The 16,523-nt window shown below is 42.7% G+C and overlaps 1 protein-coding gene across 1 annotated transcript; it reads right to left on the bottom strand.

The window, feature by feature from the left end:
- Positions 1-1,366: 1,366 nt before the first annotated feature.
- LOC144698086 (uncharacterized) lies at positions 1,367-6,519 on the bottom strand. The gene is made up of 3 exons (XM_078570008.1): positions 6,441-6,519; positions 4,668-5,486; positions 1,367-1,397 (listed from the first exon to the last, which is right to left on the bottom strand). Exons 2-3 carry the CDS (start codon positions 5,375-5,377, stop codon positions 1,367-1,369), a joined length of 741 nt encoding a protein of 246 aa, XP_078426134.1. The 5' UTR covers positions 5,378-5,486; positions 6,441-6,519.
- Positions 6,520-16,523: the final 10,004 nt, after the last annotated feature.

The following is a 16,523-nucleotide window of genomic DNA, read 5'->3' on the forward strand; positions in this document are numbered from 1 at the left end:
CACTATTTCTAAGCTACAAGCTTGTTTTCCTTAATTTCTTGATGACAAACTGTAGATAACATACTAAAGCTACTAGAATGATCAGAATCAGCAACACAAACCCTTGAGCTGCCACCAAGGATAAATGTCAAAACTTTTCCACTAAAATATGATAACTGTCAACTTAGATTCACCTTTCCCACCTGCCGATCATCTCTCACAATTCTAAATTATTGGCATGTTGCAAATATATCTGATTCAATTAAAAGTTCATGCACAGACTTTAAAGATTCTCCAGCTCTCTGTTCACCTGCATCCACCTTGTGGATATTTCCTACATCCAGATTCTATTTCCTTCTTCACATTAATTTTACTCCCTCTGCTATATACCAGTGTGTTTAATTCTATCCTGAACGTTTGAAAGTCAGTTTCTCCATGGGGTATGTGTCAATGTCTGGATGATTTAAAATGATGCCTCATTCAATTTTCCACAATAGTCACTTCATGTTGTTCTGTTGTCAAGTAGCTGAGCATGTCTGGGACCTGTTCTTCAGTGCAGGGTCACCATGCATTCCCACATATTAATTACACCTCTCATAACAAATCACATCTACACACTCACGCCGTATCCCAATAGCATGCTGCATGTGCCAACTTATGCAAGCCACTCTTGGCCTTTCAGACGATCTCGTCAAAATGTCACAGGGGTTTCTGCTTTAAGATCTTTCCTTATCTGCCCCTGCATGGTTCTGATGCCTCAGATAGTGGTCAGGATACCAAATTCAGTTTTTTTTTGTGCAGAGGCAAGGACACAAACGTCACCAAGATCAATCTATCAATTTACTGGCCTCATTTATATTTTCCTGACTTTGACTGGAATGTGCATGTATATCAGACTGAACTATTCCATTGAACTATACCCAGGTGAATTATTCAATTTCCCAATTGGTGGTGTGATTTCTCTATCTTTTATTCTAAATACGTCATTCCATTAATTACTATTCTATCTCATTCAGGAGCACTGGACGACCTTTATATTCCATTTAGTACTCACATAATATGTTGTTTATAGGTCAGAGACAGGAGTACAGGTGCTTGCAATCAGTTTGGAGATAACTCCCACATCTCCTGTTCTCAGGCAGTTTGTCTTGAAATGTAACAAATGGGATGAAGCCAAATATTTAAAAAGCAAAGCATTTTCTTCAAATTGTCACCATGCTGTGATTGGAAAGGGTTAACTTCTCTGCTTGCTTGAAAAGGGGCTGAAGAAACATTTTCAAATGTGAATATTTGTGTCAAATTTATGTAACTTCATTTTCAGATCAAGGATGAACGTGATCCCATTTCAATCTTTGTTCTTCCAATTCCTTTCATATTTCACTCAGTTTTACCTGAATTCTTTTTGTTCCTTCTTCAAACTGAAGAAGAATAAAACTAAAAAAGTTGAATGCAAAATATTGCAGATGCTGGAAATCTGAAATAAAAACATAAAATGCTGTTAAAACTCAGCAGGTCTGGCAGTATCTGTGGCGTGATGAACAGAGTCAACATCTCAAGTCTGTATGACTCTTTTGGAACCTTTTACTGCCTGTGCTTATTTTTATTACTAGTTTTTCTCTGGTAATGCAATTTCTCCTTCTTTATCATTTTCCTAGTCACCCTTTGCTGGTTTCTAAAATTTTCCTAATCCTCTGGGCTACCACTAATATTTACAGCATTGAGGATCTTTTCTTTCAATATGGTACAACCTTTAACTTCTTTAGTTAGCCATGGGTGGTGCATCCTTCTTGTAGATTGTTATGACATAGCAATTGGTAAAGGCTGAGTTATTTAAAATCCCAGAGGGAAACTTTAAACAACTTTCATAACCTATATTTTCAATTGGTATGTTTGAGATACAGCTCTGAATTCAGAAATGAAACCACCAAGCCACCAGAGGTTTTTTATATAAATTAAATTAAACATTTATTAATTTTAATAAGAAATTAAACACATCTACAAATTACCACCATAATAACTTTTAAACAAATCCTCAAATTAATCACTCCCAGGTAATCTTCCCCAAGGCAACAATAACCCATAGACTTAAACAGACACTGGGCAAAGCACATTTTACCTTATGAATTAAAGATGTGGTTCCTTTCAATTTGGTCCTTCGCAAACACAGTGGTAGGCTTACAGGATTAGATCTTCCATGCCTCTGACTTCCTCACACAAAACTCTTCTGTATATACCTAGCCTTCTCTTTGAATGCATATTCTCATCGTACCTCCAGGCCCTTTGAACTCCACCTCTCCAAACAATAAAACTCTTTTAATAGTACCAATTTTATTAGTAATATAAACATATTGCTTGGTGTCTCCTAGTCAGGTGCAAGATTTCACCCCCAGTCTTTGAATGGTTTATTCAACAAAATGTAAATGCACTCTTTACCTTTTATTGTATTGTTCACCGAATTAACATCTCAAAACTCCTATACATCAAAGCACTCAGACTATCTGGCTTTAATCCAATTAGGACACACACACACTCTCACAAAGACCTTGCTACAAGTCCAATTTTAAATAATTTCCAATAACATTATATGCATTAATATCCCTTCATGACAGATAGTCTTTCTTTCTCAATGGGATATATCTTTTGCTGGTTATGAAATATCTTCTTAAATGTTTGCCACTATTTCTCTACTGTCTTACCTTCTAATGCATTTTACCAGTCCACTTGAGCCAACTGTGTCTTCATACCCCTGTTATTGCCCACAAGTTTAAGACCCACATATCTTACCCTTGAAGTGATTGTGAAATTCCATTATGTTATGATCACTCTGATCTAGGGGATCCCGTACTATGGAGGCATGAATTAATCTTGTCCCATCACACATTATCAGGTCTAAAACAGCCCGTTCCCAAGTTGGTTCAGTACATATTATTCTAAGAAGCAATCCCGAATACACTCTATGAATTCATCCAATGTTATTGGCCCAATTCAATTTAAAATTAAAATATCCCATGATTATTGCAGCACCTTTATAACAAGCCCCCATTATTTATTGATTTATACACTGTCCTACATTGCAGATACTGTTAGGGGCCTATAACCACTCCCACCAGCGTCTTATTTGCAATTTCTTGGCTCCATCCAAGCTGATGTTACATTTTGTTCATTCAGACCAAGATCATTTCTCACCAATGTCCTGGTCTCATCTTTTTTTAACAGAGCTACCCCACCTCCTTTTCTTTCCTTCCAAAGTGTCAAAGTGGCCTTGATTTTTCATTCCTTAGCTGTGGCCACTTTCACACTCTATTACTCCAATATCTATCATATCATAGTCATTTTTTCTAATTGTTATGAATTCATCCATCTTGCTACTAATCTTGCATACATTTAAGTGAAGTGCCATTAATTTTAACATTTTCCCACTATGACCTTATTTGTTCTGCTGAATATTGCATTTTAATAGTAATTACAAGATGTTTGGACCACTCTGGGCTTCGGTCATGGACAGCAATGTCTTCACTCTTGCATGATGACCTTATCTAAAAGAGCTGCTCTAGTTAGAAGGATTTGTCCTGCAAGGTAATATCACAGTGATAACGATGCTTTCTTGTATAGTTTAACGAGACCCAATTAGTTATCCAGTGAGTATATAAAAATATAAATCAAATATTCACAGCTCCTGGAGGTGATTCTCTGGCTACAATGATATATATAAGGAAGGAACCAGAGTGTGACGTTGCAATCAGCTGGAGAACAGTGGCGAGGCATTGGGGGATGATGGATTGGTTAACCGGTTGAAGGCTGAAGAATGTTCAAAAGGAATGATGAGGTAGTTTGCCGATGCAGGATAGAGTGTCATCTGCAACTTTGATGAGACCAGGAATGTAAATCTTATTGGAAGGATTCAAACAGGGTCCCGGCAAAGAGGGACAGAAATTTCGGAGTTTTAACACATTTCAGGACTTCGAAGAGGAAAAGGAAGTTGAAGTTCAGGCAGTGACAGTGGGGTCAAGGGTTAGTTTTATTGAGGAGTCGGTGATGATGCTAGATTTGAAGGACAGAGGGACAGCACTTGAAGAGATGTAGCCATTGTCAACACCAGGGAACACGGGGAAGTTGGGTGATCAGCAGTTTAGTGGGAATAGAGCGGATGGAGCAGGAGGTGGGTGTTATGGACAAGATGAACACCGAGAGGGCACGAGGGGAGATGGGAGAGAAACTGGAGAAAGATGTGGATTCAGGGATCTGACAAGGGGGAACTTTAGAGACAGTTTGTCCAGGTGGGTTAGTGGAAGGGAGGGAAGCAGCAGAGGCAGCTGATCGGATTGTCTCAATCTTAGTGACAAAGAATCTCCATGAGCTCCTCACTTGTTGTTGGAGGTGGGATGGAGGAGAGAGGGGAGAAGGAGACCCCTTCAAAAGGAACTAACTTGTTTTGGAGATATTAAAAAGACTCAACACAGTCTGCGTTCAACACAAAGCTGAATTATTTGACTTTTATCCACAATATTAACGGATATAACTGGGCTGGAGTTCAATAACATGAGCAGAAACAGACCCTAATGAACAAAGTTCAGTCCTGAATGGGATTAACAGAAAAATCCAATCATTGTCGTTACTTGTGAACTCTCTGGTGTTTCAGCAGGTTGGATGAGGTAGTGAATCCCTTCCCACACTCGGAGCAGATGAACGGTCTCTCCCCAGTGTGAAACCGCTGGTGTCTTAGCAGGGTGGACGAACGAGCAAATCTCTTCCCACACTTGAGGCAGGCAAACGGCCTCTCCCCAGCATGAGCGTGCTGGTGGTCCAGTAGGTTGGATGAGGCTGTGAATCCCTTTCCACACTCGGAGCAGGTGAACGGCCTCTCCCCTGTGTGAATTCGCCGATGAACTGTGAGATCATATGATGTCTTGAACCCAGCCCCGCAGTGAGAGCACCTGAACGGTCTCTCATCAGAGTGAACATGTTGATGGCGCATTAGCTCCCCGGAACTTTTATGGCACTTCCCACAGTCTGGGCATTTAAAAGGTCTCTCGCCAGTGTGAACCCTCTGCTGTGTCAGCAGCTGAGATGATTGAGTGAATCCCTTTCCACACTCGGAGCAGGTGAACGGTCTCTCCCCAGTGTGAACTCGCTGGTGTTCCAGCAGGTGGGATGAAGTAATGAATCCTTTGCTGCACACAGAGCAGTTGAATGGTCTCTCCGCACTATGACTGCGCCAATGATTTGCCAGCTCAAACTGATCATAGAACCTTTTCTCACAGTCCCCACATTTCCACAATCTCACCCCAGTGTGCCTGCGCTTGTGTTTCCACAGGCTAGATGATCGGCTGAAGGCTTGCCCACACACAGAGCACGTGTACGTTTTCTCTCCACTGTGAAGGGTGCTTACTCCTTCCATGTTTAAAATCCGCTGATATTCAGGTTAGGATAAATTAGGCGACTCTGTCAGATCCTGATGTGATGTTTGGTTTCAGATTCCAGATTGGAAATCCTCCCATTCTTGTGCCCTGTGACATTGATTTAAAACAGAAAAAAGTGAATGAGAGAGAACCCATATAAACACAAAGGCTGAAATTAGCTGAATGAATCTGGTAATTTGTGGGACCAGCACTAGGAAAAAGTGGCCATGAAAACAGCTGGACTGTCATGAAAAAACAACTAATGTCCTTCAGGGAAGGGAACTTGCCATCTGGTCTGGGTCTACACAAGACTCTGAGCTCTATGTGACGAGGGAAAACAAAGTTGCGAAGGTGAGGGATTTTATATATGTAATAATAAACCAGAACATTGTCAAAACCACCAAACCCTCAAACTTCACCACCTAGAAGGACCAGGGTAGCAGGTGTATGTGAACACCATCACCTCCAAGTTCCCCTTCATGTCACACACTGTCCTGATTTGTCTGACATCCAATACTGGATGAACAGAAATTCCCTCTATTTAAATATTGGGAAGACTGAAGCCATTGTCGTTTGTTCCCTAGCCACCGACACCATCCCTCTCCCTGGTAACTGTTCAGGGCTGAACCAGACTGGTCACAACCAGGGGGTAATATTAAACCACTAGCTGAGCTTCTGATCACATGTCTGTACCATCTACAAGAGTGCACATTCCCATCTCAGTCACATCACTGACTTGGCCCTGTCTCCGCTCATTTGCTCTTGAAACTCATGCATTCCTTTATTACCTCTGGCCTTGACTATTTGAATGCACACCTGGCTGGCCTCCCACATTCAGCCCTGATAATCTGAAGTTTATCCAATCTTCTGCTGCCTCTGTTCTCTGCAGTTCGTACCATTCACTCACCCATCACCCTGTACTCACTGACCTACACAGGTTCCCGCTTAAACAATAACTAAATTTAAAATTCTCATCCTTTTTTTCCAATCCCTCCGTGACAATGACCTTTCCTATTTCCAGTCAGACAGATGTTTCAATATTTTTTCCACAGACAAACATACTGTCAGGCTCTGATGAATCGAGTGACTCTGTCAGGTTTTGATCTGTCATTTGGTGTGAGTTTCCCGTCTTCAAATTCTGTTCTTCAAATATACTGCATTAAAAAAAATCCAGAATAGAAATTGAGAAGAGACAAACATTTCTCTTGGTCTGAGTTTGCTGTGTGTAAATCCTCCCCTTCTAGCCCCATGTAAAAGGAGTTTCCAAAATCCATCCCTGTCAGTCCAGGATAGCCCAGAGGGTGGTTACGGTCTGGAATGCACTCCCTGGGAGGGTGGTGGAGGCGGGTTGCCTCACATCCTTTAAAAAGTACCTGGATGAGCACTTGGCACGTCATAACATTCAAGGCTATGGGCCAAGTGCTGGTAAATGGGATTAGGCAGGTAGGTCAGGTGTTTCTCACGTGTCGGTGCAGACGCGACAGGCCGAAGGGCCTCTTCTGCACTGTGTAATTCTGTGATAAAAATTCACTATATTCTCTCCTCCTGCTACCTGGACCAGGTGACCGCGCATGCGCCCTGCTGCATGATCTCGGGCTTTCAACCTGTAGACGCGGCCCTGAAGCTGATGTCGGACTCGTTCGGCGCTAACGTGGGCCCGATAGGTTCTCATTCGGGGTTTGAGGCCTCCACTGGGTTTTCATGAAGTTTCCCCACCCACTCTGTCGCCTCCATTACCCTCCGACAATCAGCTGTTTCCCTCCGTTTGCGGAGTCGGTATGACCACCTCCCCGCAACTTCAGCACCCACACTGCGCATGCTCCAGCCGAAACCACATAGTACGCATGCGCCATTCCTAACACGCCATTGCGCCTGCGCACGAGGCTCCTGTAGTGAGAATTGGGCACATTCTGGCTCGCCGCGAATGCTGGGTAAGTGCCCTGCCATTGCAAGAAAATATTGTTGAGAAACCATCAATGTTAAATGATCCGGTTTCGTTTGTAGCCATAGGGCCACGATATAAAATTAGCAAACCAATTGATCCAGCAACCAAAGTGCACAAGTCCATGAACACAGTCCTGTCCTGAGTGTAATTAACAGCAGAACAAATCCCTACAGTTAGACTTGAACTCACTGGTGTCTCAACAACTGAGGTGAACAAATGATACCCCCACCCCCCCACCCCCCAAAAAAAGAAACATTAAAACCGTTTCTTGTCAGAATGCACCAATTGTGGTTCAAATCCTTATAGCCTTTAAAGCTGGAATGCTAACAGGTGGGGAAAATGAGTAAATCACTTTGCACATATGAAGAATCCGTATGGTTGCTCGCCATTGTGACTGTGCTGCTGTATCAGTAAATGGAATGGCCAAGTAAATGCTTTCAAACTATCAGCAGGTGAACTGCCTTTTCTCAGTGTGAATTTACCCATGGGTTTCCAGGTCAGACGTGGATCTCAAACCATTCTGGTAAGGAATTCCAGATTCTCAACACTCTACATTGGAAGAAAAGCAAAATACTGCAGATGCTGTAAATCTTAAATTAAAACAGAACATTCAGAAAATCTCATCACAATGTACGTGGAGATAGAATCATAGTTTACATTTCAGGTCTGTGACCTTTCATCAGAACCGTATAACTGGATTAAAGTTCAATGACCTGAAACATTCACTCTGTTTCCGTTTCCATAGATACTGCTGGGTGCTTCCAAAATGTTCTTTTCAGTTTGGATTTCCAGCAGCTTCAGTATTTTGGGTCACTGTGAATCAGTTTTCTCTCACTTAACTTTACCTGGTTAAATAGGTAAAATATCGAGGTTTTAAATAATGAGACCGCAGTTACTGTCACCCTGTTCGACATGAAATTAAACAAAGTGCCAATTGCTCATCTTTCAATATATTATTTCATGGGATGTTGGTGTCACTATCAAGTCCAGCATTTGTTGTCCATCCCTAATAACCCATGAACGGAGTTACTAGGCTATTTCTTGGGGCAGTTAAGAGTCAACCTCATTGCTGTGGGTCTGGAATCACATGTAGTTCAGATTGTGTAAGGACGTCACATTTCTTTCCTTAAAGGATATTAGTGAACCAGATGGGTTTTCATGACAATTGAAGAAAGCTTTACTTCACCATTCCTGAGACTAGCTTTCAATTCCAGATTTATTAATTCAATTCCCAACTCACCAACGCTCATTCAACAGCACCATCCAAATCCGTGACCTCTACCACCTCGAAGGACAAGGGAAGAGGATGCATGGGAACACAACCACCTGCAAATTCCCCTCCAAGCCAAACGCCATCCTGACTTGGAACTATATCGCTGTTCCCTCACTGTCACTGGGTCAAAGTCCTGGAACTCCCTCCCGAGCAGCACTGTATGTGTACCCACAACATATGGCCTTCAGCAGTTCAAGAAAGCAGCTCACCACCACCTTCTCAAGGCAATTAGGGATGGAAAATATATTTTGGCCGAGGCAGCGACAACGACGCCCCATGAAAGAATAAAAAAAAGCTAAATCTCAAGCTTTGTTGGAATCTGAAGCCTTGTGCCTGGGCCTCTGGATTAATCCTCGCTGATTTTATCACTGTGCCAACTCCATTCTGAAACAATTGAATGGCAAATCTTCGACGTGAGATCTCACCGGCTAATTTCACATTTCAAGCAAACATTATGACCACTGCACTCAGGAAATCAGTGTCACACATCCCGGACAGAGGGGAAATGGCCATACATTGATCGCTCTCATTCCCAACCAGAAAATGCTCAAAATATTTAGCAGTTGGGCCGAGCCTGTGGAGAGAGAAACAGTTAACAATTCAGGCCGCTGAACTTTCATCAGAAATGGAAAGAAGCAAGAGATGTTACAGATTTTCAGAAAGTTCACAGACAGGGGGAGGGGGAGAGGGAAAGAACAGAAGGGAAGGTTTGTGATCGGGCGGAAGGCAGGAGAGAATAAATAACAAAAGGGATAAGGATGAAAGGCAAAAGTGATGGTGATGGAATTAGTAAAGATTCCAAAGGTGGGAGAGGGATTCTGTATCTGTCATCTATTTCTGCTCTAATTGGAAAAGTGTTGCTTCTCTGTTGATCCATGTCACTTCTGTCCCACACTGAAAACTCTCAATCCTTCCCCACCGTTACCTTTTACAAACATTTAATTGAGCAAACACTCATAAGACAGGGGAAGCGGGTGGGCATGATTATTCTGAAGCATTGAAACATTGAAAACTAAAAATCTTTACGGCCCTGAAGGAGGCCATTCGATCCATCATGTCCATGTTGGCAGGATAAGAACAAACCAGCCTAATCCCACATTCTAGTTCTTGTTCTGTATCTCTTGTGGGCTACAACACCTCAAAATTTTCCCTAAGTGTTCCTTTTGTTAATTTTATTGAGATTTCTGTCTCAACCAACAGCACAGATTGCAAGGCACATATTAATGGCTGAGTGGCGAAGGTGATGGTTTTCAAATTTATTGTGGTCTCCATGCACAGGTATGAATTCTCCTAACTGCGCTCTTCATCATTTCCAATATTAACCAGGTGCCCACCGAATTAATTATCGGGTAATTGGAACAAAAACCATCCCAAAACTCTTTGTTTTCTTATTTCCGTTCATTTACAATCATTCACCAAATTTCCAGCCGAAAATGGAGCAAAAACTGAGCCAAGTTGATGACATCCTTGCTTTCAGGGAGTTTGTCCCTCCTGAGAGACCCACTCCGTCTGTCAGTCTCGGTGTATGTGTCTGTGTGTGTCTCTCCTCAGAGACCCACTCCGTCTGTCAGTCTCGAGCGTGTGTCTGTGTGTGTCTCTCCTGAGAGACCCACTCCGTCTGTCAGTCTCGGGCATGTGTCTGTGTGTGTCTCTCCTGAGAGACCCACTTCGTCTGTCAGTCTCGGGTGTGTGTCTGTGTGTGTTATTGTGCTTCAGTTCCTCATTTTTACCAACCTAAACGTTAATAACATTAGTCATGTAGCTTCATATTAAGGTCATACAGAGAAAACAAAACAGCTTCAAAATATGCAAGAGGAGATTTATTTCGTTATTTATTTATTTTAGTGGAGACTGTTCAGCTACCAAGTGCCTGTATGTTTCAAGGCGGAGGATAATTGAAATTTTCAGAGAACTGTTATGGTGCAGAAGGAGGCTATTCGGCCCATTTTGTCCACACCAGCTCTTCAAATGAGCATCATGACGTAGTGCCATTCTCCTGCCTTTTCCCTATAGCCCTGTACATTGTTTCTATTCAAATAATCATCTATTTTCCTCTTGGATGCCTCGATGGAACCTGCCTCCAGTCTAGAACCACTTGCTGTGTGAAAAGGTCTTTCTTCACATCACATTTGCTTCCTTTGCAAATCATTTTAAATCTGTGCCCTCCCATTCTCGATCCCGTTACGAGCCGGAATAGTTTCGACCTATCTACTCTATCCAGCCCCTTCATGATTTTGAACATATAGAAACTTAGAAGATTGGAGCAGGAGTATAGGCCATTCGGTCCTTCGAGTCTACTCCGCTTTTCAATATGATCATGGCTGATGCTCTCTCTCAACGTCATACTCCAGCTCTCTCCCCATGCCCCTTGAAGCTTTTAGAGTTCAGAAAGCTCTCTTTTTCCCTCTTAAATATATTCACTGAATTGGCCTCCACATCCCTCTGTGGTAGAGAATTCCACAAGTTCACTACCCTCTGAGTCAAGAAGTTTCTCCTCAACTCAATCCTAAATGGCCTACCCCGTATTCTGAGACTGTGACCCCATGTTCTAGACCCACCAGCCAGGAGAAATATCATCCCTTCATCCAGTCTGGTCATCCCTGTCAGAATTATATATGTTTCAATGAGATCTCCTCTCATTCTTCTAAAGTCCAGTGAATACAGGCCTAGTTGGCCCAATCTCTCCTCATACAACAACCCTGCCATCCCAGGAATCAGTCTGGTGAACCTTCGCTTCGCTCCCTCTATGGCGAGTATATCCTTTCTTAGGTAAGGAGACCAAAACTGTGCGCAGTATTCCACCAAGGCCCTGTACAGCTGCAGTAAGATATCCTTGCTCCTGTACTCAAGTCCTCTCTCAACGAAGACCAACATACCATTTGCCTTCTAAGCTGTTTGTTGCACCTGCATGTTTGCTTTCAGTGATTGGTGTACAGGGACACCCAGGTCCCTTTGAACATCAACATTTCCCAATCATTCACCATTTAAACAATACTCTGCCAGTGTTTTTCTGACCAAAATGGATAACTTGACACGTATCCAGTTATACTGCATCTACCATGTATTTGCCAATTCACTCAACCTGTCTAAATCGCCTTGAAGCCTCTTAACACTCTCCTCAACACTCGCATTCCCACCAAGTTTCGTGTCGTCAGCAAACTTGGAAATATTACATTGGTTCCCCCATTCAAATCATTGATATATATTGTGAACAGTTGTGGCCAAAGCATTGATCCCTGTGGTAACTCACGAATCACCACTCTGAAAAAGAACTATTTATTCCTACTCTCTGTTTCGTGTCTACTAACCAATTCGTATTCCATGCCAATATATTATCCTAATCCCATGTGCTGTAATTTTACACACTAACCTCTGATGTGGGACTTTATCAAAAGCATTCTGAAAATCCAAATACACGACATCCACTGCTTCTCCTCTATCTATTCTGCTAGTTACGTCCTCAGAAAAACTCCAGTAGGGTTGTCAAACATGATTTCCCTTTCATAAATCCATGTTGACTTTTTCTAATCCCGTTAATATTTTCTAAATATCCTGTTATCATATCCTTTATAATACTCTTACATTTTCCCTGCTACTGATGTTAGACTAACTGATCTTTAATTCACTGTTTTCTCACTCCCTCCTTTTTAAAATAGTGGGGTTACATGTGCCACCCTCCAATCTGCCGGACTGTTCCAGAATATACAGAATTTTGGAAGAAGAGAACCAGCACATCCACTATTTCCATGGCCACCTCCTTTAGTACACTGGGATGTAGATTATCGAGCCCGGTGGATTTATCGGCTTTCAGTCCCATTAATTTCTCCAGAACTCTTGTTTTAGTAATACTAATTTCCGTCAAATCCTCCCTCTCACTTGACCCATTGGTTCCCTCGTATTTCTGGGAAGTTATTTGTGTCTCCCTGCATGAAGACAGAACTAAAGTAGTTGTTTAATTCCTCTGCCATTTCCTTGTTCTCTATTATAAATTCTCCTGTTTCAAACCATAAGGGACATACATTTGTCTTCACTAGACGTTTTTTTACATACTTACAAAAGCTTTTACAGTCCGCTTTACCTCTGGCTAAAGAAGTTGCTTCTGAATTGCATATTAGATTTATTAGTGACTAATTTATATTTATCCTCAACCATCCACAATTGCGACATCTTCCATTTGTCTACCCTGTGAAACCCTTTCATTATCTTAAAGACCTTGATAAGGTCACCCCTCACTTTCTATACCAGAGGAAGCCTTTCCAATATGTTCAATCTTTGAGAGCTGATATCATTTTCCTGTTCTGGCATCATTCCAGTAAATCTTTTTGCACCTTCTCTGGTGCTTCTCAATCAATGTTCTCAATCAGAGACAGAGCTAGTCTGAGCATCAAATCCACTCTTGTCCCAAATTCCTGTACGGTGGAAGGATCAGTATTACAGTGGGAGAGTGGTCTGTGGTTTTGAGCTGTTATTCATCATCCTCTATTTCAGGAATTCTCCCATGAGCTGAAAATAAGATGGAATGAAATAAGAAGATCCAATGAGCCAGTCTGTTACATTAAGAATCATCTACACAGTTGTCTCTCACCTTTACAGCACAACGGAGCACGATTTTTATTCTAAATCTACCATTCATGGCATTATGAATATCTGTCAGAGAATGACTAGATTTTAGCACGGGGCCAGTATAAAGTTCAGTTAACGTGATTGCCAAGCAGTGAGGAGGTGAATTTATAATTTCTGCGCACCTTGTTTGGAAATTTTCTGGATTAAAACTTGCATTGAATCTATTTTTCTCCATCTTGAGTATATTCAATATGGAAATCCATGAATATTTGGCTTCAAAAGAAATCAATGGATATGGGGATAGGGCGGGAAGGAGGAGTTAAGGTGGAAGATCATTTAAACACGGAGCAGGCTCAAGGGGCCTTATAAGCTACCCTTGGTCCCATACCTTGTGTCTTATGAACATCACTGTGAATGATTTACATGTAAGCACAGCAGATGCAGCACCCGCCCTTTCACCTCCTCCCTTCCCACATTCCAGTTCCTCAAACACACTTTCCAGAACACAGTGATTTACTTGTACTTCCTGCATTTTAGTATTGTCTATTCACTGCTCACAATGCAGTCTCCTCTACACTGAGGAGAATAACTCCTGATTGGGCGACTGCTTTGTGGAACATCACCATTCAGTCTGTGAGTGTGGTCCTGAGGATCTGATCATTTACAGTTTAATTTTCCTCTGCCCCACTCCCACTCCGACTTCTCTGTCCTCGGCCTCCTGCACTGTTCCAATGAAACTCAATGGAAGCTCGAGGAACAGCAGCTCATCTTTGATTAGACAGTTTACAACCTTCCAGACTCAACATTCAGATCAACAATTTCAGATGAAAACCACCACTCCCATTTTTTTCAGAAAGTCGGTGCTGGTGATGATTTTGCTGTTACCATTTATCCCTCCTCTGGACCTGTATTTTGTTTCTCCTCTTGTCCCATTAGTTTATTTCCTTGTCTCATGATCACCCGATGTTGCCTCGCACCATCATCCCTTTGTCATTTAATCACTCCAGCCTTCCATCCTATCACAAGTCTGCTTGTTCTTTCCTCCTCTCCTTTCCCTGACCCTGTACTTATTTGTAAACTATTAAATCTTTAAATTCTTCCAGTTTGGATAAAAGGTCACCAATCTGAAACATTCACTCTGTTTCCCTCTCCACAGAAGCTGTTTGACTTGCTGAGTGTTTCCAACATTTTCTGTTTTGAGCTCGGATTTCCAGCATCTGCAGTATCTTATTTTTGGATTCACAGCGGATCAGTTTTCTCTGGATTATCGTTCCCTGTTTAAAGGTGATGAAGGAGCTTTTAAAGAATGAGACAATAACTGTCCCCCTGTTCGACATGAAACTAAACTCACTGTTAATTTCCTCCTCAGTAACAATTGTAAACACAAAGCTTCCAGCCGGGATTGAACCGGGGACTTTCTCATGTAAAGTAAAGGTGATAATCAGTGCACTAGGGAAATGAGTGTGAATCCCCCCCGGACAGAGGGGAACTGACCATCCATCTCTAGCTCTAATTCCCAAACAGAAAATACTGCCAAGAATCAGCAAGTCAGGCTGAGTCTGAGGCCGCTCTCACCATCTGAAACCGTCACAATGCCCGGCTGATTGACGGCAGCTCCGGACCAATAGGAAGAGGGGGCGGGCCTGGAGGATCGAGCGGCAGCGGCTGGTCTTCCAACCAATCGCAATGAACGAGGGGCGGGGCCGAGCTGGGAGTGAAGCATGCGCAGTATGAGTATTGGCGATGGAGAGAAGTTTCTTTCTTGGATCCGCGTTCGGTGAGTGGGTTAATGGCGGGGCGGAGGGAGCGATAGATCTGGCGGTTGGGCGCGGAGGCTTCGTAAACATGTTGCGTAATCCGTAAACCCGGAAAAAGAACTTCCCGGGGTCCGTCTCCCTGTTTGCACCGAGCGAGGCCGCAGCTTTCTCCCAGTTACAGACACGGGGGTAACGGCCGCCATCTTTATTGGGGGCAATGTGCATCAGGGCGCATGCGCTGCAGCCATCTTTATAGGGGGCAAAAAAACAAGATGCTGGAAAAACTTAGCAGGTCTGACAGCAACTGTGGAGAAAGAGACAGAGTTAACGTCTAGAGTCCGTATGACTCTTCTTCAGAGCTAAAGAGAAGTTGAAATATCATGGACTTCATACTGTTTAAGAGGGGTGGAGCAAGTGGAACGATTATATTCAGGTCTTGATAAACCGAGTGACCCTGTCCAATCTTGATGTGATGCTTGGTTTGAGTTTCCCGCCTGCGAATCCTCACCAAGGCTCCTTCGACAGCACCTTCCAAACACACCACCATCTAGACAGCAGCATATTGAAGTTCCCCTTCAAGTCACTCACCATCCTGACTTGGAAATATATTACCGTTTCTTCACTGTCACTGGGTCAAAATCCTGGAACTCCCTTCTTAATGGCACATGGACTGCAGCGGTTCAAGAAGGCAGCTCACCACCACCTTTCCAAGGGCAAAGAGATATCCGCGATAAATGCTGGCTTAGCTAGTGATGTTCACATCCCATGAATGAGTTTTTAAAAAGCTGTAAAAAAGAGATTATAAAAAACTCCATCACTGTCCAAGAGTTGGTGCAGGTGGGAGGGCCTGAGATTTCTGGATCAATGGGCTCACTTCTGGGGAAGGTGGGACTTGTACAAATCCGACGAGTTGCACCTGAACTGGAATGGGACCAACATCCTTGCGAGGGGGTTGCTCATGCTGTGGGTGGGGGTTTAAAATAATTTGGCAGGGGGGTGGGTTAAGGAGTGGAGGTATAGTAGGCGTGATGCACAGACAAGTATAGAAGAAAAAACATGTCGGTCTGGAATGTATATAGTCAAGTTAAGGCACAAAGGAGCATAGCAAGGCTAAATGGCATTTATTTTAATGCAACAAACATTATGAGTAAGGCAGGTGAGTTGAGGATGCTGATTAACACATGGGGATATGATATCATTGCTATAACTGAGACATGGTTGAGGGAGGGGCAGGACTGGCAGCTCAATATTCCAGGGTATGGAATCTTCAGGCAAGAAAGGGGTGGGGACTGTAAAAGAGGAGGTGGGGTCGCAATGTTATCAGGGAGTCAATTCCTGCAGTAAGCAGGGGTGATATCTTAGAAGGCTCCTCAAATGAGGCGATATAGGTAGAACTTAAAAACAAAAAGGGGGAAATCACATTGCTGGGAGTGTACTATAAACCCCCAAACAGTCAGTGAGAGATAGAAGGGCAGATATATAGGCAAACCTCACAAAAGTGTAAAAATAATAGGGTAATAATAGTAGGGGATTTCAACTTCCCCAATATTAACTGGGATAGACAAAGTGTGAAAGGCTTAGAGGGGGCTGAATTCTTAAAATGTATC

This window comes from Cetorhinus maximus, chromosome 23, assembly GCF_964194155.1.
Source record: "Cetorhinus maximus chromosome 23, sCetMax3.hap1.1, whole genome shotgun sequence".
NCBI lineage: Eukaryota > Metazoa > Chordata > Chondrichthyes > Lamniformes > Cetorhinidae > Cetorhinus > Cetorhinus maximus.

Excerpts from the sequence above, each read along its gene's own strand:
- LOC144698086 (XM_078570008.1), bottom strand. The coding sequence starts at position 5,377 with ATGGAAGGAGTAAGCACCCTTCACAGTGGAGAGAAAACGTACACGTGC. Across the intron at positions 1,398-4,667 it reads TTTCACACTGGGGAGAGACC|TTTGAAGAAGGAACAAAAAG; the intron begins GTTCATCTGCTC and ends ATTCTTCTTCAG.